General features: G+C 34.3%; 6 protein-coding genes across 11 annotated transcripts in view; 4 read left to right on the top strand and 2 right to left on the bottom strand.

Moving 5' to 3' along the window:
- Positions 1 to 3582, top strand: part of LOC128922338 (O-acyltransferase like protein-like) — a 177703-nt gene extending 174121 nt beyond the window's left edge. Inside the window, exon 5 of one of the 2 annotated variants that reach the window (XR_008471579.1) lies at positions 3277 to 3582. The gene's annotated coding sequence lies outside the window, so the exon portion shown is untranslated. The remainder of the gene's footprint in view (positions 1 to 3276) is intronic. The other variant, XR_008471578.1, reaches the window with a different exon arrangement.
- A 646-nt stretch (positions 3583 to 4228) lies between these two features.
- LOC128922343 (nuclear hormone receptor HR96-like) lies at positions 4229 to 9574 on the top strand. Of its 4 annotated transcripts, XR_008471585.1 has the most exons (4): positions 4242 to 4791; positions 7619 to 8196; positions 8347 to 8626; positions 9342 to 9574. XR_008471585.1 is itself a non-coding variant. In XM_054232507.1 (3 exons), the coding sequence occupies exons 2-3, from the start codon at positions 7734 to 7736 to the stop codon at positions 8415 to 8417; spliced, it is 534 nt and encodes a 177-aa protein (XP_054088482.1). In that variant the 5' UTR covers positions 4229 to 4791; positions 7584 to 7733; the 3' UTR covers positions 8418 to 9083. The 4 variants fall into 4 exon arrangements, 3 of the variants coding, with proteins under 3 accessions (XP_054088482.1, XP_054088485.1, XP_054088481.1); XM_054232507.1 differs by lacking the exon at positions 9342 to 9574 and having other exon boundaries at positions 4229 to 4791; positions 7584 to 8196; positions 8347 to 9083; XM_054232510.1 differs by lacking the exon at positions 9342 to 9574 and having other exon boundaries at positions 4238 to 4791; positions 8268 to 9083.
- Positions 9575 to 10166: 592 nt separating this feature from the next.
- Positions 10167 to 14383, top strand: LOC105211881 (uncharacterized). The gene is made up of 6 exons (XM_054235936.1): positions 10167 to 10308; positions 10679 to 10923; positions 12014 to 12243; positions 12437 to 13701; positions 13897 to 14043; positions 14103 to 14383. The coding sequence occupies exons 2-6, from the start codon at positions 10749 to 10751 to the stop codon at positions 14182 to 14184; spliced, it is 1899 nt and encodes a 632-aa protein (XP_054091911.1). The 5' UTR covers positions 10167 to 10308; positions 10679 to 10748; the 3' UTR covers positions 14185 to 14383.
- A 56-nt stretch (positions 14384 to 14439) lies between these two features.
- Positions 14440 to 15128, bottom strand: LOC105211880 (uncharacterized). The gene has a single exon (XM_011183550.3). It carries the CDS (start codon positions 15033 to 15035, stop codon positions 14691 to 14693), a length of 345 nt encoding a protein of 114 aa, XP_011181852.2. The 5' UTR covers positions 15036 to 15128; the 3' UTR covers positions 14440 to 14690.
- A 218-nt stretch (positions 15129 to 15346) lies between these two features.
- Positions 15347 to 20896, top strand: LOC105211879 (nuclear hormone receptor HR96). Of its 2 annotated transcripts, none has more exons than XM_054235934.1 (6): positions 15347 to 15727; positions 15783 to 16482; positions 16558 to 17771; positions 19451 to 19660; positions 19739 to 19948; positions 20012 to 20896. In XM_054235934.1, exons 2-6 carry the CDS (start codon positions 15807 to 15809, stop codon positions 20210 to 20212), a joined length of 2511 nt encoding a protein of 836 aa, XP_054091909.1. In that variant the 5' UTR covers positions 15347 to 15727; positions 15783 to 15806; the 3' UTR covers positions 20213 to 20896. The 2 variants fall into 2 exon arrangements, with proteins under 2 accessions (XP_054091909.1, XP_011181851.2); XM_011183549.3 differs by having other exon boundaries at positions 15348 to 15727; positions 15786 to 16482.
- On the bottom strand, positions 20598 to 22191 carry LOC105211878 (WD repeat-containing protein 91). The gene is made up of 3 exons (XM_011183548.3): positions 21867 to 22191; positions 21669 to 21809; positions 20598 to 21607 (listed from the first exon to the last, which is right to left on the bottom strand). The coding sequence occupies exons 1-3, from the start codon at positions 22108 to 22110 to the stop codon at positions 21051 to 21053; spliced, it is 942 nt and encodes a 313-aa protein (XP_011181850.2). The 5' UTR covers positions 22111 to 22191; the 3' UTR covers positions 20598 to 21050.
- Positions 22192 to 22211: the final 20 nt, after the last annotated feature.

Below are 22211 nucleotides of genomic sequence, written 5' to 3' on the forward strand. Positions count from 1 at the left end.
TGTGCCAAAAATGGATGAAACCAGATCAGTTCATCCTCTATACTTCAATACCTCATATACGAATTTTCAAACTACTTTAGACGATTTGTACTTTACTACAAAGTAGGACTTATTTTCTGATTTCTTTCGTGTGACCATTCTCTTCAATATAAGAAAATGATGGGGGAGATGTCAGCTGCAGAGAAAATGATGATGCTGAAGCAATTAGAAGCTGAATTGATGTAATTTTATCGTCAATGCAATTTTTCATTGATCTATAATACAGTGAGAGATCTAATGGGGGGAGTGAAGTGAATATATAAGCTCCTCTTTCCAAATGACAACCTCAATCATAAAGACTTGATAATCCCTGTTACCGGCAACGAGGCTATGTCGACCGAGCATATAGACTATATATCCTTTAACCCACACAGAGGCAATTCTGTTGTCCACGTGCTGGCCTTGAGGCTCGCTGGCAATCCGTCATCCATTTTAAAATCACATGATTATAGAAACCACAAGCAGAAGTAGCCCTATGCCCCTTACAGATGCAGTAGGAACTAATATATAATAACAGAGATTCGGTCAATTATACTCTCGCTCGCCACTGACTTTCTTTAGAGATTTCGCATACTCTTGAGTTTTCGCGGAAGACAAGTTCCTTCAACATCTCTTAACGCAAGATCTTAAACTGAGCTATGCTTGATCAGCAACTCACTAAAATCTCAACTCAAAGTCAAGAAACTAACAGCGACCCAAAATATTAATTAATTTCGAGTATTTCCTAAGTGTCTATCGCAACTTTTAAAATCCCTTCCATCATAATACTTTATTGTTTATAAATGAAATTGCACCCATCAATGCATTTGAATAATTCAACTGTATTATGATCTGCATATCAAACGCACGATCATTCGAGCAATAAAGCACCGGTCACTCGGGTGCTTTAGCGTTAGAATATGATCACTTAACGATGACCACTCGAAAGTATCCTTTACGCTTAAAAGGAGTTCGCAAGCGGCGCTAATGTGCTTAGGTGTATAATCACATTTACACACACATACACAGCAGACAAAATATGAGCGCTTACAAGCACAGAAATGCACATCTAGTCTTAAATGCGTAGCTGCTGGCAGTTAATTACTTGGCATTGTTTAGATTTACTGGTGCTTACAATATTTACTCGACGATTAAATTTTTTTTCCAATTTCATAACAACTGAGCAGCGGCATACTATATATATGTATAAGTTGCGAGACAGCGTTAAGCGCCGTTACAACTGACCACTGGTCAAGCAAGGAAATTGTAATCTTGCCCTTTTTGCCACCCCATGTCGCCAAGACAATAGCTAACGGTGCTTTACGTGCCGCGGCATATCCTTGCCGGCGATCAACTTACATCTTCAACGGATAAAGTGAGTTCAGCTGAGGTGTGTGTTTGTGTGTGCGTGAGTGCACGCGCTCTCCGCATTTGATGAAGTCCAGTGCTGCGGCTGACCTTTTCCAGCGCTTTGCGCGATCTAATCGCTCGGTGTCGCATTTGATTACTAAACAAATATTGCCGCTGGAGAATCCTTTCTGCATGAAAGAAGCCGCCGCAGCAACAGTTTTTTTTTTCTTTTTTCCAAATGCATAAGGTTGAATTCGATCGCTAAGTTGACTTGAGCAGACTTGAACCTGATCCTGGTTTGACTTGTTTATTATGGTGCGTTAAATGCGCGACCGTAGAGAACTCAATACTATGCTGACCAGCGCCTCCAGCTGTTTGTTGCATGCATTGTTGTTGTTGTTTTTGTTGCTGTAACAGCGTCAAGTATGTAAATTTGTGTCAGTGTGTTCGTTGTCGATTGCATTTTATTGCTATTTTTGTAACCTCTTCTCTATTGTGCCTCAGCTACTTGCAGCGCTTGTTTTTCCTACGCTTTAATTGTTGCACGGCCGCCAGTCTGCCTTAACCTTATCTCCTCCGCTGTCTTAACTGTGGCTCAATTCGGTTCATGATTACATTCAATTTAAACACAATAAAACTGGGAAAAGGTTAAGCACATGATTGCTTGTGCGTGCGCGCATTGTTGTTGTTGCTGCTTACTTGCTTACTTATTAAATATGTAGCTATGCACTATGCCAGAGGACTGAAATCCTATTTGTTCTGGTTGACCAACAGTCAATATTGCCGCTGACCATGTAATGTAAATAGCCATTGGCTCTGCTACTTCGGCGATTTCTAGTTTATAATCCTTTTAGGCATAAGTAAATAGCGCAATAAAAATTCAAATTCAAATTCAAATTGTAATTTTGCGCAAACTCACCAGCCATACAATGTTGCAAGTTCTCACGACAAACGCACCGGACTTTGGTGTGCTGCAATAGGATATTGTTTGCATTTTGGATTACATACAATAATCGTATATATAAATACATGCAAATGTAACTGTTGTATATTTAGCACCATTTATATTACCAGGATTATACCAATGCAAGTGATTTGTGCTTAGATAGTGACTGAATGGGCCACGAAGTTATACCAGGCGGTCTTAAATTATATTTTATTACTTCTATAAGAGAGAATAGAACTGACTAATAGTGAGAGAGAGAATAGAGAGACTATGAACTTCAGCTGTTGGACAACTGATTCGAGAGATAAAGCTTTTTGAGTAATGCAAGTTTTCGTGTTGTATAGAAAAAAATGCAAAGAAAAGTATTTTGGACAAGAATATTAAAATTAATTTTTTAAATAATAATTAAAAAAAAATTTTAATTTAAAAAAATAAAATTTTAGTAAATTTTAAACTCTTTCAAAAGTGCAATTCAAATAATTTTTGACATCACTGCAATGCAGGGAATTTCATGGCATGTCACTAGAATGCTGTCAAATCGTATAAAATCACAGGTAAACATATGTACATATATATGTATGTACTTATTTGGAATATGTACTGTACAATGCACATTTATCAATTGTATTTGCTCAAGGAGGCGTTAAACCAAAGTGTCAGTGAGCAATTATTTCATTATTATTCTGTGAAAATATGCGCAAATAAAAACAATTCGTCAAAAAAAATGTACTCTCTTTGGGTTTATGAAAAAAATTTAAAATTTTTGAATTAAAAAATTTAAACATTTAACTGTTTGGCTCTCTCATAGAAACAATAAAAATATGATGTTATTCAATTTTTTTTTTATTATAGTTTTTTTATTTATTTATAATATTTTTATTAAATATTTTTATTAATATTATTTAACTATTTATTTATTAATCTTTAATAAGTTATTTACTTTTAATTTTAATTAATGTCAGTTAAATCTTTTCAAATCTTCAATTGCCAATCCAAGCGACAATTTAGCGAATTTATCTTTCCATTGACAAGCTCCCATTTCCAACACAAAGTGAAGGCTTCACAGCTAGGTGGCGCACAAAACTCATTGAACAAACATTCAACATTTCTTATTTATTTGTGGATTGCTTTGCAAAAATTAAGCAAACTAAATTTTTTTTAAATAAAACATGACTTTAATTATAAATAAAAAACATTATTATTTTTATAATATTATTTAATCTATTTAAATATTTCCTAGATAAAAATTGTATTTCACTAAATATATTACTAACATTTTGGCCATCGCTGTAATTCAGATTTTTATTAAAAAATGCAAATGCAATGTGTTGAAATAAGACTAACTTTTTATTTATTAAATCATAAATACGCTTTACAAGCGCCGCTTTGAGCAGTTGTAAGTTCTCTAATTCAGAATCACTGATAATCTTTGCGGAAATATTTTAAAAAGCGAGATTTTCAAGTTTCTATTTTTATATTGTTATAAATGAAATCCGAGAGCGCTGAACTCTATTTGCATATTAAACTGAGGGCAAGCCAGTAATTTGCATTAGCACGAAGACTTCTTATGCGCAAAAGTACATACTTACATACATATATACATAAATATATGCATGTTTGATCCACATACATATATGTAGGTATGTAGAGCAATGTTTGCATGTGTATTATATGCAATAGGAATGTCCATGTGCTCGCCGGTTTAACCGTGCGTCCGTACTGGTCGGTGCACTAGCCATAATGGAATTTGCAAGAAACAAGTTTTCCTCGGCATTCGCAAATAGTTTGCAGTGTTTGGATCATTGGCTGGACATTCGAGTTTATCAAATGATCAAACGGTGATCGTCGCACAAGGAGCAAATTATTATCACTTAACAAAACAAAATATTTGGTAAGCTGGATGCATGTGATAATTGTGAAAGTGTTATGTTAAAGTAAAATTAATTAAGTAGTGATTATAGTTAAACAAATTCGAAAGCGCTAAGAAAGTTCAACGCAGTATTTTGAAAGGATATCTCTGCGGATTATATAGAATAGAACTAATAAAATCGTGAAAGGAAAATGCATTTTGCGCCAGCTATCGGAAAATAGCTAACATTAAACAAATATTGGTCTATGCAAAGTTATTAAAATAGTAAAAAATAGATTTCATTTAAATTGTGTAATATTAATAATATAAATCTGTACTTCATTACATTCATATACGTATTTATATAAAAAATATTCATACTTAATAATTTCCCAATTCATTTTGTCAGTTAAAAAACTTTACGTTTTTAAACACTGAAATTATTGAAACGAAACAGCCGTCAAAGAAACGCCAGAGAATGTCAATTATATTTAACGTTCTCTGCGTTCTCTGCAACCACCGCCATTGGAAGAGTTCTACAAGCAAATACCGGAGGATCAAGGATTTGTACCTATCGAGAAGCATATTCAAAAATCACTAGAATCCTCCAACAAACCTAAAATTGGAGGTAAGTCAGTTTTTACAATAACCATTTGTTGGTATAAGAACCATGTGAGTTTGAGAAAAGTTACCAAAAAAGGGAGAAGGGAATTCTGATGCAATTACCTTGAAGATTTTACTAATAACCTCAATTGATAAGTGTGATAATTTTTTCTGTATACTTGGTCTAACGTCATGTCGTGAAACTAGCAGTGAAATACGAATACAGTGGAACTTATCTAACTCGAATCACCATAATACACAAAAAAACTTCGAGTTAGAGAGACTTCGAGCCACAGTACTTATAGAAGATTTTAACATCAATCTGTGCCATATTATATGCAAAAAATTTCTTTAATGTAGATGAGATATTTTATAAGTGGTGAGAATAAAATGCAGCTCTCATACAAGTACTTCTCTTTGGTTAGTTATTTTTGGCCACATTTATTTAAAATTTACTGACACAAAATTAAAAAAAAAAATTAATTTGCTAGTTTTTACTTGAATTATTTCCAAATATTTATATTTGAAATATTTTGCATTTTCCGCACCACCCCTGGTGCATGCAATAAGGCGCGTTACCGACTTTTTTTAGGTGCTCGGTTCCCCTATAGGCATATTTTCACCTTTACAACTTAAGTTTAAAAGGAAAACATGATATAAAAAATGTAGTAATGCAAAATTAAGTTCACAAGTTCTCACAGATATTAAAAAAATATAAAAGAAATAGGAATATTGCAAACGAATATATAAATTCATTAATTTTTACATATGTACAGGTTTATTTATTTACAAGAATATTGAAACTATAACTAAATTATAGAACAATATACTAAGTAGAAGAAATGTAGAAATGTTTTCTTATAGTCAATTTTGGCGCGTATGCGTATAGGTATATGTCGTCGTGGATTTTTGTTATAATCAACGCTTTTACTGCTAACGGTAATGACACTGTGATGCAATTGTATTTGGTGCTTGCGAGGCATTTAATGATGTCGAGTCGTTTTTTAAGTGGGGAAACTAGGTAGTCGATGTGACTAATCCATTTGTATCTTTTATTAAATATAAGTCCGAGTATTTTTAGGTTGTCAACAGAACTTATTTTGATGTCGTTGCAGAGGGTGTTAACCTGGCAGTAATGTGTTTTACATATGTGGATATGTTTGCATTTTTGTAGTGATAATTGGGCTCCTGAATATTGGGACCAGTTGCTAATGTCGTTATGTAGGTTGCTGAGATCTAGCGGAGTGTTTTTTGATCTATTCATTTTTTTATAGTAATGAAGTTGTCGGCGTATGCAAGAAAGGCGTTATATCCTTGTGAAGAGAAATGATGTTACTAAGATTATTGTACACAATGATTAAGAGTATAACGGATAATGGTGATCCCTGTGAGATACCATTCTGTAGGGGATATTGTTGAGAGTAATGGGAATTTATTTTTATTTTGATGGTTCTATTGGTCATAAAGTTCTTTATGTATGGCCTAGGCAACACTAAGTGTTGCCAGGTGCAATCTGACACTTCCATTGGAAAGTTTAACATTTTTTAGCATAACATCACTCAGAACGTTTTGTCATTTAATCGTGAATTGTTTTATTTACAGGGAATTAAAAAATTCATCTCGGCCAAAAAATGGAATTAACTCGTGAACATTATCGTGCGATAATTATTCACAACTTTCGACGTGGATTATCGCGACAAGAGTGCATCGATGAACTAAAATCTTTGTATGGTCGTCCAAAAACAGCCGTTGTGCCAGAAAACATCGATGCCGTACGTGAACTGAGAATGCAAGACCGTCATGTAACATACCTTCAGATAGAGGCATGCATGTCGCCAGAAGATGCTGTTGAAGCATTCAATAACCATGTTTTGGAGGTGCCTCAATCGGAGTGGAAAAAGTGCTTCGAAAATTGGTTTGAGCGCATGCAAAAGTGTATAAATATTGATGGAGAATATTTTGAAGAATAATAAAACCATTTTCGTTGATATATATTCCTATTTTCATTATTAGACCAGAAATATATATAGCAGCCTTTACTAGAGAATCAGAAACCGATTTTCCCTTCCTGAAGCCCATCTGGTGACTTTGTATAAGTTTGTCTGTGGCGACAAACCACCATAATCTATTGGCGATGATCTTATCTAGTACTTTTAAGCAGCATGGGTTAAGAGAAATAGGTCGGTACGATTTAATTAGGGTTTTATCAAGTTCTGGTTTTAGTAAATCCTATTTTTGTATACCTGCGGTAAGTATTGGTTGAATATATTGTTGAAAAGATCAAGGAGTCGATGTTTTACGGTTTTTGGTAGGTGTAGTAACATTTGGTAGGATATACGGTCATGACCGGGTGTTTTGCCTTTTAGTCTATTTAGTGCAATGTCTAACTTCAAATAGCTCATTTTTTCTTCGATTAAGGAAACAGATTTGCTTGGTATTAGGGTGAAGGTCTCTTTGAGGGTGTCTTGTTTACATTGCTGAAATGTTGAGGAAAAGTTACTGTTTTGAGCGTCTTTCGACCAAATAAACTGCGAACATTAAGCTAAAATTAAAAGATTAACTAAATAAGGGGGGAAAAAATCCTTAAATTCGTGTGACGTAATTTATGGATGGCCCCTTTGGTAAACCACTAATATAAATACCATAACGATTGGTAATATTCAATTTTCAAAAAAATTAAAGGAACAAATGGAGTATTACCAACCCAAGTATACAATTTTTTTTTATTTAAAATTCAATAAATACTTTAATCGCATTATACATATGAATCTAAAATATTACTAACTTAGCAATAAATAACATTTAATACTACAATAGCATTGAACAAACATACGAAATAATTTCTTTCGTAGAAATGCCTTGGCGAAGAAACAGTTTACCTGTCCTTTTAGTCAAAATTGCGAGATTACTGTGGTTACGAGACGATTTTGTCAAAGATGTCGTCTGAAAAAGTGCATAGATATTGGAATGAAGAGTGAAAATATCATGTCAGAGGAAGATAAGCTGATCAAACGACGTAAGATTGAAAATAACCGAGCTAAACGCCGTCTCAATGATAATAAAGCCGGTTCGATCACAGACAGTGCGGCTTTTGATACGGTTTCACACGATTCACAAAGCTCTTTTGACAGCGGCAAAGGCACTGGTAGTAATAATAGCGGATCAGCGGCTTTGGGTAATCAGTCATCACCGATGAGCGCCAATGTGCCAATAAGATCACCAATCTTATTAGAATCGGACGGTGAGGCAAAACCTGAACTAATGACCAGTGAGGAAATAGTTGAATTTATTGTTTGTGATCCCGATCGAGCATCGCAAGTAATAAGTAAATTAATGCGTACAAAAGATGAAGCGATAGCTATAGTGGAGAAAATCCTCACTTCGCAAAAAGATGCACTGAGGCTCGTCTCACATTTGATTGCATTCCCAGGTAAGCTACTATCTCTTTATTTTATTAATTCTTTTTGAATTTATTGATATTTTATTTCTTCTTTAAATTAGGTGACGCTTTGAAAATTATTAGTAAAATAATGAATTCACCATTTGTTAGTTAGTTAGAAATCATTTCGAAAATTGTTAGTTCTCCTCAGGATGTTGTGCAATTCATACGAAATCTTATGGAATGTCCTGAAGACGCGCTGGATATCATGAATAAATTTATGAATACACCTGCAGAAGCGCTGCGCATAATCAATAAAATATTCAATACATTGAATCCACCAACACGTAGCGATGAATTGCATAAACTACTCTTAGATGCCACAAAGGAAAACACGGATAGATCATTCCAGCCAACACAAGGGCCTATCGAATCGGAAAGTGCTGAAAATGGGAATTACTTGCTTAAATTCTTTCACAAGGTATTTCTATTGCGTCTTTACTAAGACCTAAACTTCAGCTTTTGGACAGCTGATTCAAGAGATGAAGCTTTTTGAGTCATGCAAGTTTTCGTGTTTTGAAAAAATATTTATGATAAGAAAAAATGAAATCTTACGTTAAAATGCATTCTCAAAATTTTTTAAACTTTTTCAAAAGTGCAATTCAAATAATTTTTGACATCACTGCAACGCAGGGAATTTCATGGCATGTCACTAGAATGCTGTCAAATCGTATAAAATCACAGGAAAACTTATGTACATATGTATGTAATGGGATATGTACCATTCAATGCACATTTATCAATTGTATTTGCTCAAGGAGGCGTTAAACCAAAGTGTCAGTGAGCAATTATTTCATTATTACCATATTCTGTGAAAATATGAAAAATAAAAAGAATTGGTTATGAAAAAATTTAAATTTTTTTATTTAAAAATTTTTTATTTAAAAAATTTAAAATTTTTTATTTAAAAAAAGGTTTTTATTTAAAAAAATTTAAAATTTTTGATTTAGAAATTTAAACTTCTAACTGATTGCTCGCTCATAGAAACAATAAAAATATGATGTTATTAATAAGTTTTATTATTATACTTATTTTATTTATTTATAATATTTTTTATTAAATATTTTCATTAATATTATTTATTTATTTATTATTTTTTAATAATTTATTTATTTTTTAATTTTATTTAATGTCAGTTAAATCCTTTCAAACCTTCAATTGCCAATCCAAGCGACAATTTAGAGAAATTAAATTTCCCATTACAAGCTCCCACCATGTCCAACACACATTGAAGGTTTCACAGCTAGATGGCGGACAAAACTCATTGAACAAATATTCAATAATATTTATATATTTTTAGATTGCTTTGCAAAAATTAAGCAAATAATTAAATATTTTTAAAATATTTATAAATAATGCATTTAATTATAAATAAAAAACATTATTATTTTTATAATATTATTTAAACTATTTAAATATTTCTTAAATAAAAATTGTATTTCTAAAAAAATATGGTTGTCACATTTCGCCATCGCTGTAATTCAGCTTTTTATTAAAAAATGAATAAATAAAAAATGTGTTGCATTGCATTTTGGTTGATAAGACAAACTTTTTTTTGTATTAAATCATAAATACGCTTTACAAGCGCCGCTTTGAGCAGTTTTATGTTCTAAAATTCATAATCACTGAGATTTCTTGCAGAAATATCTTAAAAAGCAAGATTTTCAAGTTTTTATTTTTACACTGTTATAAATGAAATCCGAGAGCGCTGAACTCTATTTGCATATTAAACTGAGGGCAAACCAGTAATTTGCATTAGCACGAAGACTTCTTATGCGCAAAAGTACATACCTACATACATATATACATAAATATATGCATGTTTGATCCACATACATATATGTAGGTATGTAAAGCAATATTTGCATGTGTATTATATGCAATAGGAATGTCCATGTGCTCGCCGGTCTAACCGTGCGTCCGTATGTTCATACTGGTCGGTGCACTAACCATAATGGAATTTGCAAGAAACAAGTTTTCCTCGGCATTCGCAAATAGTTTGCAGTGTTTGGATCATTGACTGGACATTCGAGTTTATCAAATGCTCAAGCGGTGATCAGCGCACAAGGAGTATAGTGCACTGCGGACAAAACAAAATATTTGGTAAGCTTGACGCATGTGATAATTGTGAAAATGTTATGTTAAAGTAAAATTAATTAAGTAGTGACTAAAGTTAAACAAATTCGAAAGCTCAAAGAAAGTTCAACGCAGTATTTTGAAAAGATAACTTGACGGATTATATAGAATAGAACTAATAAAATAGTGAAAGGAAAATGCATTTTGAGCCAGCTATCGGAAAATAGCTAACATTAAACAACGATTTTATTATACAAAGCAAAAAATTGTAAATAATAAATTTCATTGAAATTGTGAAATATTAATAATAATAATATTTACTTCATTACATTCTTATATGTGTGTTTGTATATAAAAAAATATTAATTCTTAATAATATTTTAATTAATTTTGTCAGTTAAACAAACCTTGCGTTTTCAAACACTGAAATTATTGAAACGAAACAGCCGTCAAAGAAACGCCTGAAAATGAAAAGTACTGCCATTCTTAAATTGCACGTCAACGGGTCGACATCATCCAACAAGGAGCAACCACCGCCATTGGAAGAGTTTTACAAGCAAATACCGGAGGATCAAGGATTTGTACCTAACGAGAAGCATATTCAAAATTCACTAGAATCCTCCAATAAACCTGAATTAGGAGGTAAGTCAGGTTTTACAATTACTATTTGTAGATCTAAGTAACTACATGTGTGTGCTTGAGAAAAATCTCAAATAATGGGTGAAGGGAATTCTGATGCAATAACCTTGAAGATTTTACTAAGTACATATTAAGTATACATACACGACGCGAAAAAGCCCCGAGTTGGGTACCAGGAAATTGATTGACTGAACATGTATAGAACTTTTATACATATTTACATATATATAACTCTGACGTATGTATGTTTTAAGCTTTAATTGAATGAATAAGTGCATTCAGATAAATCAAGAGAACGTAAATTGCACATGGAGCTTAACCTCAATTGATAAGTGTGATAATTTTCTCTGTATACTTGGTCTAACGTCATGTCGTGAAACTAGCTGTGAAATCACTTAGAAATACAAATATATATCAATACGTATATCTGTACAATGCGTGAAGAAATAAGTTCTTTGCAAATGTTAATACCTTTGTGTGATTCAGTTTCAAACCGTTCAACCCACAAAAAAGCATTTGCAAGTAGTGATTAAGCTTTGGTTTAATTCGTTATTAAGTAGAGCAAAAAAGTCGGGACCACACCCGATTATTACTGCTAACTCATATATCACAGTTGAATAAATGTACTCAAATAACTTAAATGACACGTACAAATGCACAAAGAAATTAAATATGTATGTATGTGTGCATAATTTGTGCAGTAATTCAAATTTAATAACAATAGAGTCTCATCAAGTATTTTAAAAGAATTTAGTTTCAAGCAGACAGTTAGTTAATACACAGGTTTTTGAGAGCTCATAACATTGTTCATCTTGGGAACCATGTTAAGTTCAAACCGTAAGTTTAATTTGAATGAAAGTAGATATTTTTTTCTAATTGGTATTGTGGACTACATTGTCCAATTGACTCTCCAATAAAAAAATTACCTGGATTTTAACCGCTTATAGTAGAAATTTTCCATGAACAAAGGTATTTGAAGATTTGAGAAAATTGTCTTCCTAATTACAAAGCGCATCTTATCTGCGTATAACTGCATTCTATTATCGTTGCATATTTGAACATTATACATTTTCCTATCTCTTATCGTTTACAGGAGACATTCCAGAGCAAACAAAAACCGATAGTGCTGCTGTTACAAATAAAGAAAACGGGGCAATGGTGGCGGAACAAAACGGTTTGAACGATGGCGCCGACGAACAGATGTTAGGTGGTATTGAAGACAATGAGAAATTGGCCGATAAGCGTGAAGAAGTAAAGTTTATCAAAGGAGGTGATCATCAAAATGGTGATGCGAAGATTGACATTGGTGGTGTCAATGGAAAGGTACGTAAAATTAAGCGTAAAACATATTATTTTTATGTATAATGAAGCTTCAATCATTCTATCACACAAACAATTCTAATTGCGTACAATTATTTAATTGTGACGCAGGATAAGGAATTGGTAAGCTTGATGATATTCCATTCACTATCCATAATTTCAACATTAACATTAAACTATTCGTGAATATTTTCAGGCTTTCACTGGCATGTCTAAAGAGGAGCTAATGAAATACGCCAATGATCCATTTTGGGTGCGTTTGCGTTGGATTTTTTTCATTGGTTTCTGGGCAATTTGGGCTGCCATGTTGATCTGCGCCATATTAATAATTGTCGATGCTCCAAAATGTGCCGCACCCGAACCATTGCCATGGTATAAACGTGGTCTGCTCGCTAAATTCGATGGACTCGAAGCCAGAAATAGCGATATGCCCGCTGCAAAAGCTGTTGGCGCTTCTGCTGTCATATACGAGTTGCCACCTGCACTAACCTATTTGGTACACACACCAGCAGTTGAGAATATACTCAAGCAAATTGTTGAAAATTATAAAAATTCGGATATCAATGTTGTACTGGACATCACGCCGAATTATGTACCAAGTAATTCAAGCTTGTTCAGCGAAGCCAAAAGTGACAAATCAAAGCGTTCGGCATTCATATGGAAGGAGGGTTCGCAAAATATCAGCAATTGGCGTTCACTACAAAATGCGTCCGCTTGGGAAGAAGTTGAAGCGGGCAAATTTGTGCTCTCCCAATTCGGCGTGGGACTATATGATTTGAAAATGAATGACAACGTCGTTAAGCATGAATTCGAGGGTGTTTTAAAACATTTACTGGATTTAGGAATTAAAGGATTCCGCCTAAAGAATACCAAATTCTTTTTACTCACTGACAACACACCGGATGAGACTGTTTCTCAGGAAGGCAATTTCGGTCATACAGACTACGGATTTTGGACCCATACACATAGCACTTTCCAAGAAGGCCTTGGAGATTTGTTGTATGAATACAAAATGTACGTAAAGAACATTTCTGCAGATGCTTTCTTAGCGGTGGCAGATGACATTTTACGACCTGAAGTTTATCGCACTAAGAATGACGTATGGGGCGTAGATTTACCTATATATGGTCCACTTGTGAACAATTTGCGTACCGTCTCAAATGCTACAAAGCTTCGAAGTGAATTCGAAAACATTAGAACTGCCGTGGGCAATGATACTTGGTTGCAGTGGAATTTCGCAGAACAATCACCAGTTGATAATCTGCAAAGCAATCCTTCAGCGATTGCGTTATTTGTATCTTTATTGCCGGGAGTACCAGTTGTGGCAACGTCCAATACATCATTTTTCAAGGATATGAAACCAGAAGTTTATGATGTAATAAAGCAATTGCGTTTGTCACCATCTTATATGCATGGCGAATATAATGTCTTTCCTATAGAAGGGCTGTTTGCTTATTCCAGGTAATTATTTTTTAACGGAATAAAATAATTTAAGACTTAAATTAACTTACTAAATTTATATTTGATATATTTACTAACATGCAAACTTTGCAGACAAAGGTGAGAAATCTAACAAACTAAAATAGATAATTATAACAATTGAATTGTATGAAGAAAGTATACTTCTTAACAACAAATCTTTCATTTATTTCACAGAATAAAGTCTGGTAATCCAGGTTACTTCGTCGCTTTCAATCCTTCAAATGCAACTGTAAAAGGCGAATTCGTACACCCTTCTTTGCCAGACAAAATGTCGGTGTATGCACTCAGTGACAACTATAATATTTCGGGCATTACCGTCAAGTAAGCATCAAAATGATATTTTAAAGACGAATCAAACTAATGTTGCTTATATTTTCCAGATCTAAAGTTGAAACCAACTCTGTAGAGGTACCACCTGAGGCTACAATAGTACTCACTTATGTGCCTGTACAATCAGGTTAATTCCTCAATGGATGCAAAATCCTAAATGTCACATATATTAGAATGAATGTGACAATATTAAAGATATGAAAATATTACGTATATAAATACTGCTGAAAGTTAATCAACGTTATGCATAAAGTAAAAGCTTACATACATAAAAAGTATTTGTTTCAAAGTTGAAAAAACAATTTAAATATTAAAAGCATTGCAAAAATAAGTCATTGTTGTTTTATTACATATAAATTTGAAATATTTATTTACACAATTTGGGTATATTAATTGGTTACTTATATTCTAAACTGAAAAAAGCAAACACTGCACATATTTTCTGGGGGAATGTATACATATATAGCGGATATTTACATTCCATATTATTAAATATAAATTAGTCATACAATAGATTCCGACAAACGATTTCGTATACAAAAATTGCAATATGTTAATGTATATTTATTAAACATTCAAATTATTGTGCACTAATTTATGTTTGAATTTTTAACAATTTCAGCATTCGGTATTTAAACTCAACTACTCCCTTTTTGCAAAACTTCATCCATTTTCTCTCTTTGCTCTTGGATAGCATTCATAAGCAACTGAGCTTCAGTTTCCAGTTCTATTTTGGTCGATTCCAACTTAAGCTGGTAATTCCTAATTTCACTGTCGAGCATTATCAGGTTTTTGTGATCAGCGACTGCCTGCTCGAAGCGATTCCACCAATCCTGGTGTTGCACATCATTAGTCGGTGATTGTCTTCTTAATGCCTCGGCACTCAAGTCGACATGAAAAGTTTCCATATCCTTTAGAATTTCTTCAACTGTTGGAGGTGCAGGTGGCGGTGGATATTTGGAATTTTTAGTTTTCTTTAACATTTTGTAAAAGTAAACAAAACTTATAGTTTATGACTACAATCTGTTTTATCAAATGGTTCAGAATAACCTGACAGATTGACAACTCACAGCTGACCACACACACACACACATGTCGATTAATAATATTTATCGATATTAAAAATTAAAAAAAAATGTTTCGACTGCGTTTTTTATGCCCTTGCAAAGTTAATGGATAATTTAAAAATTAAAAAAAATACTATTTGTGTGGTAGAACACCATACATGCATTAAAATTCTTTTTTCGATTAGTACACACATATTTAATTAATTCTTTGAATTTTATATATGGCAACTGTCATTGGTCATCGTCTGTGAAGTATCGTTTGACACTTTGATAATTGTCTGATTGTGCCTTATTGGCTGATAGTTGTTGAAAAGATATTGGAAATTCGCCCCAACATTTTCAGAAGGCGCTCGAAGAGTATTTACATTTCATCATGACGTTGGGAAACATAAAAAGGTTAACTATCAGCAATTACAGGAATAACTAAACATAAACAAACAGGCAACAAAATAACGTGAATAACGCCTGAACATAATAATTGCTAGAGGGGAGGAAAAAGTGTGCAAAGTCGCTAACGAAATTAATTAACGCGCGGAGCAGAAAAACAATTTGTCGACATTATTATTAAGATTTTGAAGTTGTAGTGATAACGTGTTACATGTTAGTTGGTAAGCATAATATAATATTTATTTTTACATTTTTATAAAACATATTTTCCTAAAGTAGTATCTTAAGGATTGTGTGGAAATGTCACCGCCAAAAAGCTGTGCTGTTTGCGGCGATAAAGCATTAGGATACAATTTTAATGCTGTTACTTGTGAAAGTTGTAAAGCTTTCTTTCGTAGAAATGCCTTGGCGAAGAAACAATTTACCTGTCCTTTTAGTCAAAATTGCGAGATTACTGTGGTTACGAGACGATTTTGTCAAAGATGTCGTCTGAAAAAGTGCATAGATATTGGTATGAAGAGTGAAAATATCATGTCAGAGGAAGATAAGCTGATCAAACGACGTAAGATTGAAAATAACCGAGCTAAACGCCGTCTCAATGATAATAAAGCCGGTTCGATCACAGACAGTGCGGCTTTTGATACGGTTTCACACGACTCACAAAGCTCTTTTGACAGCGGCAAAGGCACTGGTAGTAATAATAGCGGATCAGCGGCTTTGGGTAATCAGTCATCACCGATGAGCGCTAATGTGCCAATAAGATCACCAATCTTATTAGAATCGGACGGTGAGGCAAAACCTGAACTAATGACCAGTGAGGAAATAGTTGAATTTATTGTTTGTGATCCCGATCGAGCATCGCAAGTAATAAGTAAATTAATGCGTACAAAAGATGAAGCGATAGCTATAGTGGAGAAAATCCTCACTTCGCAAAAAGATGCACTCCGGCTCGTCTCACATTTGATTGCATTCCCTGGTAAGCTACTATCTCTTTATTTTATTAATTTTTTTTTTTTGAATTTATTGATATCTTATTTCTTCTTTAAATTAGGTGACGCTTTGAAAATTATTAGTAAAATAATGAATTCACCATTTGATGCACTAACGGTGTTTACGAAATTTATGAGTTCGCCTACTGATGCGTTAGAAATCATTTCGAAAATTGTTAGTTCACCTCAGGATGTTGTGCAATTCATACGAAATCTTATGGAATGCCCTGAAGACGCGCTGGATATCATGAATAAATTTATGAATACACCTGCAGAAGCGCTGCGTATAATCAATAAAATATTCAATACATTGAATCCACCAACACGCAGCGATGAATTGCATAAACTACTCTTAGATGCCACAAAGGAAAACAAGGATAGATCATTCCAGCCAACACAAGGGCCTATCGAATCGGAAAGTGCTGAAAATGGGAATTACTTGCTGCATTCAATGCTCAATAACAGTCCCGTTATGACGCAAGATATTGTAAATGGCTTGTCTCCTCGCGATCAGCATGCATTGTCGGTGAACTCTGACCTAATGGTTGAATCGCCTATAAATATACAAGGCATGACAATAAGAACGGACACACCGGACCACACGCTATCACCCCTACAATCTCACACATTGCAGCTGGGGTCTACAGCAGATATACCTTCTGTGCAAGGTTGCTTAGAAAACTCACCACAAGGTATTTCTATTGCGTCTACAGATTGCACTATTGCCAATCACACTTTGCAATGCAACTCACCCACAAACATACAATCCAACATTGAACTGCCAAGCACCTCAGCCGGACTCATGAGTCCAAATTCACCTACAGACATAACGGCTGATACGGCAGACTTTAGTAGTGAGCACTTCGATATAAAAACATTCATACAAAATTCATTTCCTGACAACGCAAGTGGCGGAGACAGCTTAAACTCATTGGAGTCTGTGCTGTCCGAGGTGATAAGAATTGAGTTTCAGGCCTTCAACAATTTACCGCCAGAGCCGCGTGTAAAGCAAGAACAATTTCAATATCAAACAAATAATATGACAATGCATAATTCAGAGCAACAACAACAACAACAGCAACAATGTGGTTACAGTGGTTGCAATACACAATTGCAGCAGCCATCAATTTGCTCGCCAACGACTGCTGTAATGGGGCGTGATCTCAATGAAGCTGAGCAAATGAAATTGCGTGAGCTGAAATTGGCCAGCGAGGCACTCTATTACCCAATGGACAATGATCTATCTGTACTCATGATGGGCGATGATAGAGTTAAGGTGAGTAACAAATTACAAAAAAAGAACAAAAATCGGTTTGCATAATTTGTTTTTGTTTTTTTGCTTTTTTGTTTTCTAATCGATAAGTACACATATCTTATCAGCTTAAATTTGCCAAAAAAGCACGAAATTGAACACCTGTTATGCGACACTCGCACTAGACTAAAATTGTTTGCGCGCATTCCGCTTGAGCTTAGTTGTCTGAGTCAAAGGTTTTGATTATTATAGTTAGTCAATAATGAATATTGTCATTTACGGCGTATGTACACGCTTCAGTGCGTACCAAATGTACAAAAAAATATATTGTGTTCTTCCCCACTCATGTTTATCCATTTGTGGGGGTTCTTATGCTTTGCGCCGCCTCCAATTGTGAGTCAGCAATATTTATGTAACGGGTGATTTTTTTGAGGTTAGGATTTTCATGCATTAGTATTTGACAGATCACGTGGGATTTCAGACATGGTGTCAAAGAGAAAGATGCTCAGTATGCTTTGACATTTCATCATGAATAGACTTACTAACGAGTTAACGTCGAACTTTCAGTGAATGGGCCCTAGAAAAGTTGGCAGAAAATCCGCTTTTTTATCGACAAATTTTGTTCAGCGATGAGGCTCATTTCTGGTTGAATGGCTACGTAAATAAGCAAAATTGCCGCATTTGGGGTGAAGAGCAACCAGAAGCCGTTCAAGAACTGCCCATGCATCCCGAAAAATGCACTGTTTGGTGTGGTTTGTACGCTGGTGGAATCATTGGACCGTATTTTTTCAAAGATGCTGTTGGACGCAACGTTACGGTGAATGGCGATCGCTATCGTTCGATGCTAACAAACTTTTTGTTGCCAAAAATGGAAGAACTGAACTTGGTTGACATGTGGTTTCAACAAGATGGCGCTACATGCCACACAGCTCGCGATTCTATGGCCATTTTGAGGGAAAACTTCGGAGAACAATTCATCTCAAGAAATGGACCCATAAGTTGGCCACCAAGATCATGCGATTTAACGCCTTTAGACTATTTTTTGTGGGGCTACGTCAAGTCTAAAGTCTACAGAAATAAGCCAGCAACTATTCCAGCTTTGGAAGACAACATTTCCGAAGAAATTCGGGCTATTCCGGCCGAAATGCTCGAAAAAGTTGCCCAAAATTGGACTTTCCGAATGGACCACCTAAGACGCAGCCGCGGTCAACATTTAAATGAAATTATCTTCAAAAAGTAAATGTCATGAACCAATCTAACGTTTCAAATAAAGAACCGATGAGATTTTGCAAATTTTATGCGTTTTTTTTTTAAAAAAAGTTATCAAGCTCTTAAAAAATCACCCTTTATATATATCGGCATTTCCGATCATCTAATCAGACGAATATTTATAACAGTAAGTCTAAAATGTTTAATAAATATACACAGGTGGTTCATGCTATCAACTACAATTATCAATTATTATCAGACAAAAAACTAGGCTCGCATGAAAATATTGAATTCGACACAAGTTCCTATATTGTGTATGTTTGTCTTCCCCCCTTTGCATATATCGACGAAAATAAATGACAGTATCGATAAATATACATTTAAAACGGTTTTTTAAGAATAAAGTATACTGATAAAAGCGGTTAACGGTTATTTCTTAGCAAACCTTTTTACCATTGTAAGACTTTTGTAATGGAAATTTACTCCTTTTGTAGCCAGAGGACACGCATCAGGATCCGAAACTATTACAGGTGATCAATTTAACGGCAGTCGCCATAAAGCGTTTGATAAAAATGGCCAAAAAGATAAGTGTGTTCCGCGATATGTGTCAGGAGGATCAAGTGGCGCTACTCAAAGGTGGCTGCACTGAAATGATGATCATGCGTTCCGTGCTAACATATGACAACAATCGCAATACGTGGAAGGTAAGTGGCTGGCAGAGTTCATGAACAAATTTTGTTATTTTTACGTCTCCTATATATATTTATTTATCTTACTTGCAGTTGCCGCACGTTTCCAATACGGCGCATATACGCGCCGAGATCCTGAAGCAAGCTAAAGGGAATATTTATGAGGAACTTTTGAAATTTGTGGGCACATTCGATGAGAAGTGGCGCATGGATGAAAATATAATTTTGATCATGTGCGCCATTGTGCTCTTCACACCGACGCGTGCGCGTGTGATACACGCGGATGTCATACGTTTGGAGCAGGTAAGTACACATGAACACATACTATACTACTTTGTACTATAAATACACTTTATTCAATTTTAGAATTCTTATTATTATCTTCTGCGAAGATATCTGGAGAGCGTCTATCCTGGTTGCGAAGCAAAATCAGCTTTTATTAAGTTAATACAGAAAATTTCGGATGTTGAACGTCTGAATCAATTTGTGATTGGTGTTTATTTGAATGTGAATCCCTCACAAGTAGAACCGCTTTTGAGGGAAATATTTGATTTGAAAAATCATTAGTTAACTATTAGTGACGGGCGTACTAAACGCTTGCATACCTTACATATAATTGTATATGTATATAAATATAAATACTGTTGGAATTACTATATATATATAGTATATATAGAGAGAGCGTAGCATTGCTTTGCAGTTTTTTTGTTTTGTTTTTACTTATTTTTATATGCGCCAGTAATATGTTTAGGGACAGTGTAGATCAATTATATAGTTTTACAGTGCTACCTTAGGGCATTATCTCAATATAATATCACTGCACGTTTAGAGAAGTTCACCCATTTTAAAATAAAAAAATAAGAAATTTAGTAGGTTCTTTTATAATAATATGAAATTGTTGAATGTAACGCGAAAGCAACTATATTAATACACAACATACACGCATTGTATAACACGTAGAAATGTCTCGTCAACACGGGTGCATGTGATAAATGTACAACACTAACTAGTTAATACAAACTTAAAGTTATGCTATTTTTAATATTATACACTGATAAATGATAATGTTGAATCCAAATGCGTATATAGACACACAAACAATTTTAAATTGAGCAACTATAAAACATCACCTTTTCACTGTTAGATGCAACAACACAAGTTGGCAGTTTCAAATGTGCAATTTATATAACTTAGATCCAATCTAAAATATGTTTTAATAAAAAAAAGAGTCTATTTTGTGTAACAATGGAATATTGATATATTTTTATTTCCAACTAATGCTAGTGAGTTATCGATAAGCTATGTGTACGGAATTATTATTTTATTCATATATTTTATTTTAGGCGTAAATGTTAGTTTATGATTAAAATATTTATTATTCTCCATTCTCTAATGTAAAATCTCTTCATATCCAATTGCGTCCCACACTACCCGAGCGACGTTTGTTGGCCTTGTCATTTGCACCGTTACGACCGCCAGTGTCTGGTGAACCACCCGCACCAATATTACGTATTAACATACGCAATCCACGCGCCTGTGCGTCACTTGCTTGTGCCACATTGTTTACTTCAGATGAGATTACTGAAAAATCATCAACTACATGTCCGGGTGGACTTACGTCAAATGGCAAAATGTCACTTAGGCTTTGCTGTGGCCTATATGATGTGCGACGTCGCGCACCACTGGAATCACCGCCGGCAGTATTAAGATTTTGTGTACTACTTGAAGTCGTTAGCTGTTGTTGCACTTGTTGTAAACGTGTTTTCAACAATGCATTCTCTTCTTGCAGACGCCTTATGTGTGCAGCCTCATACTCCGCACGCACAAATGTTGGTTGTGGCAAACATTGATATATTGTCGTAAGGAAGTTACGCAAGGATAGTTGTAAGGTATCTTGCCACTGTTTCGAAAAGTATAAAGCAAATGTCGGGGACTCCTCTGCGTTTTTGCAAAATGGGAAATCTTAAAAGGGTTTGTCATTTAGTATATTTTAATTAAGAGTAATCGATTATAGAATACATACAAAACCAGTCCTTCCATTCGCTTTGCTGTTGTAATTCTGGTGCGAGTTTTGCAAAGAATTCTGTGACTTTGTCTAATCGATTGTTTGAATAAGCAGTCACCAGATAGAGCTTCAACAGGCTATTTTCCAATTTTTTCACAGCTAATAGAAGTGTGCAAAATACATAAAGTGAATTGTATATTTAAAACGAAAACTTACCTGTGGCATAAGTGTGTTCCAGTTTGCTGAACAGATTACTGTCTAAGTGGTTCCAAAGCGAACGTAATGCCGTCAAATCATGGTTTTGTATAGACTGATTAAAATTCTCCAATAATTTTTCGGATCGGAAGCTTTGATCTTTTTCTGTCCTTTGTTCTTGGTCAAGTGTTTTCAAGGTGGAGGAGAACCCTCGAAATACCAAATATTCCTTTAAAAGATTGTCCAGAAATGTTACTTGTGCCATGTTTCTGCTGTTTTCACAATAAACTCTTTTGTTTGGAAAATGTAGAAAGATAAGAAGAGGTAAACAGCTGTATAAATGTCTCGAAAATAATATAAAAAATT

The sequence above is a fragment of the Zeugodacus cucurbitae genome, chromosome 2 (assembly GCF_028554725.1).
Source record: "Zeugodacus cucurbitae isolate PBARC_wt_2022May chromosome 2, idZeuCucr1.2, whole genome shotgun sequence".
Taxonomy (NCBI): domain Eukaryota; kingdom Metazoa; phylum Arthropoda; class Insecta; order Diptera; family Tephritidae; genus Zeugodacus; species Zeugodacus cucurbitae.

Excerpts from the sequence above, each read along its gene's own strand:
- LOC105211878 (XM_011183548.3), bottom strand. The coding sequence starts at position 22,110 with ATGGCACAAGTAACATTTCTGGACAATCTTTTAAAGGAATATTTGGTA. Across the intron at positions 21,810-21,866 it reads GGAACACACTTATGCCACAG|CTGTGAAAAAATTGGAAAAT; the intron begins GTAAGTTTTCGT and ends CACTTCTATTAG. Across the intron at positions 21,608-21,668 it reads CGAATGGAAGGACTGGTTTT|ATTTCCCATTTTGCAAAAAC; the intron begins GTATGTATTCTA and ends AACCCTTTTAAG.
- LOC128922343 (XM_054232507.1), top strand. The coding sequence starts at position 7,734 with ATGAAGAGTGAAAATATCATGTCAGAGGAAGATAAGCTGATCAAACGA. Across the intron at positions 8,197-8,346 it reads ACATTTGATTGCATTCCCAG|TTCTCCTCAGGATGTTGTGC; the intron begins GTAAGCTACTAT and ends GAAAATTGTTAG.
- LOC105211879 (XM_054235934.1), top strand. The coding sequence starts at position 15,807 with ATGTCACCGCCAAAAAGCTGTGCTGTTTGCGGCGATAAAGCATTAGGA. Across the intron at positions 16,483-16,557 it reads ACATTTGATTGCATTCCCTG|GTGACGCTTTGAAAATTATT; the intron begins GTAAGCTACTAT and ends TCTTTAAATTAG. Across the intron at positions 19,949-20,011 it reads ATGTCATACGTTTGGAGCAG|AATTCTTATTATTATCTTCT; the intron begins GTAAGTACACAT and ends ATTCAATTTTAG.
- LOC105211880 (XM_011183550.3), bottom strand. The coding sequence starts at position 15,035 with ATGTTAAAGAAAACTAAAAATTCCAAATATCCACCGCCACCTGCACCT.
- LOC105211881 (XM_054235936.1), top strand. The coding sequence starts at position 10,749 with ATGAAAAGTACTGCCATTCTTAAATTGCACGTCAACGGGTCGACATCA. Across the intron at positions 12,244-12,436 it reads TTGGTGGTGTCAATGGAAAG|GCTTTCACTGGCATGTCTAA; the intron begins GTACGTAAAATT and ends GAATATTTTCAG. Across the intron at positions 13,702-13,896 it reads GGGCTGTTTGCTTATTCCAG|AATAAAGTCTGGTAATCCAG; the intron begins GTAATTATTTTT and ends TTTATTTCACAG.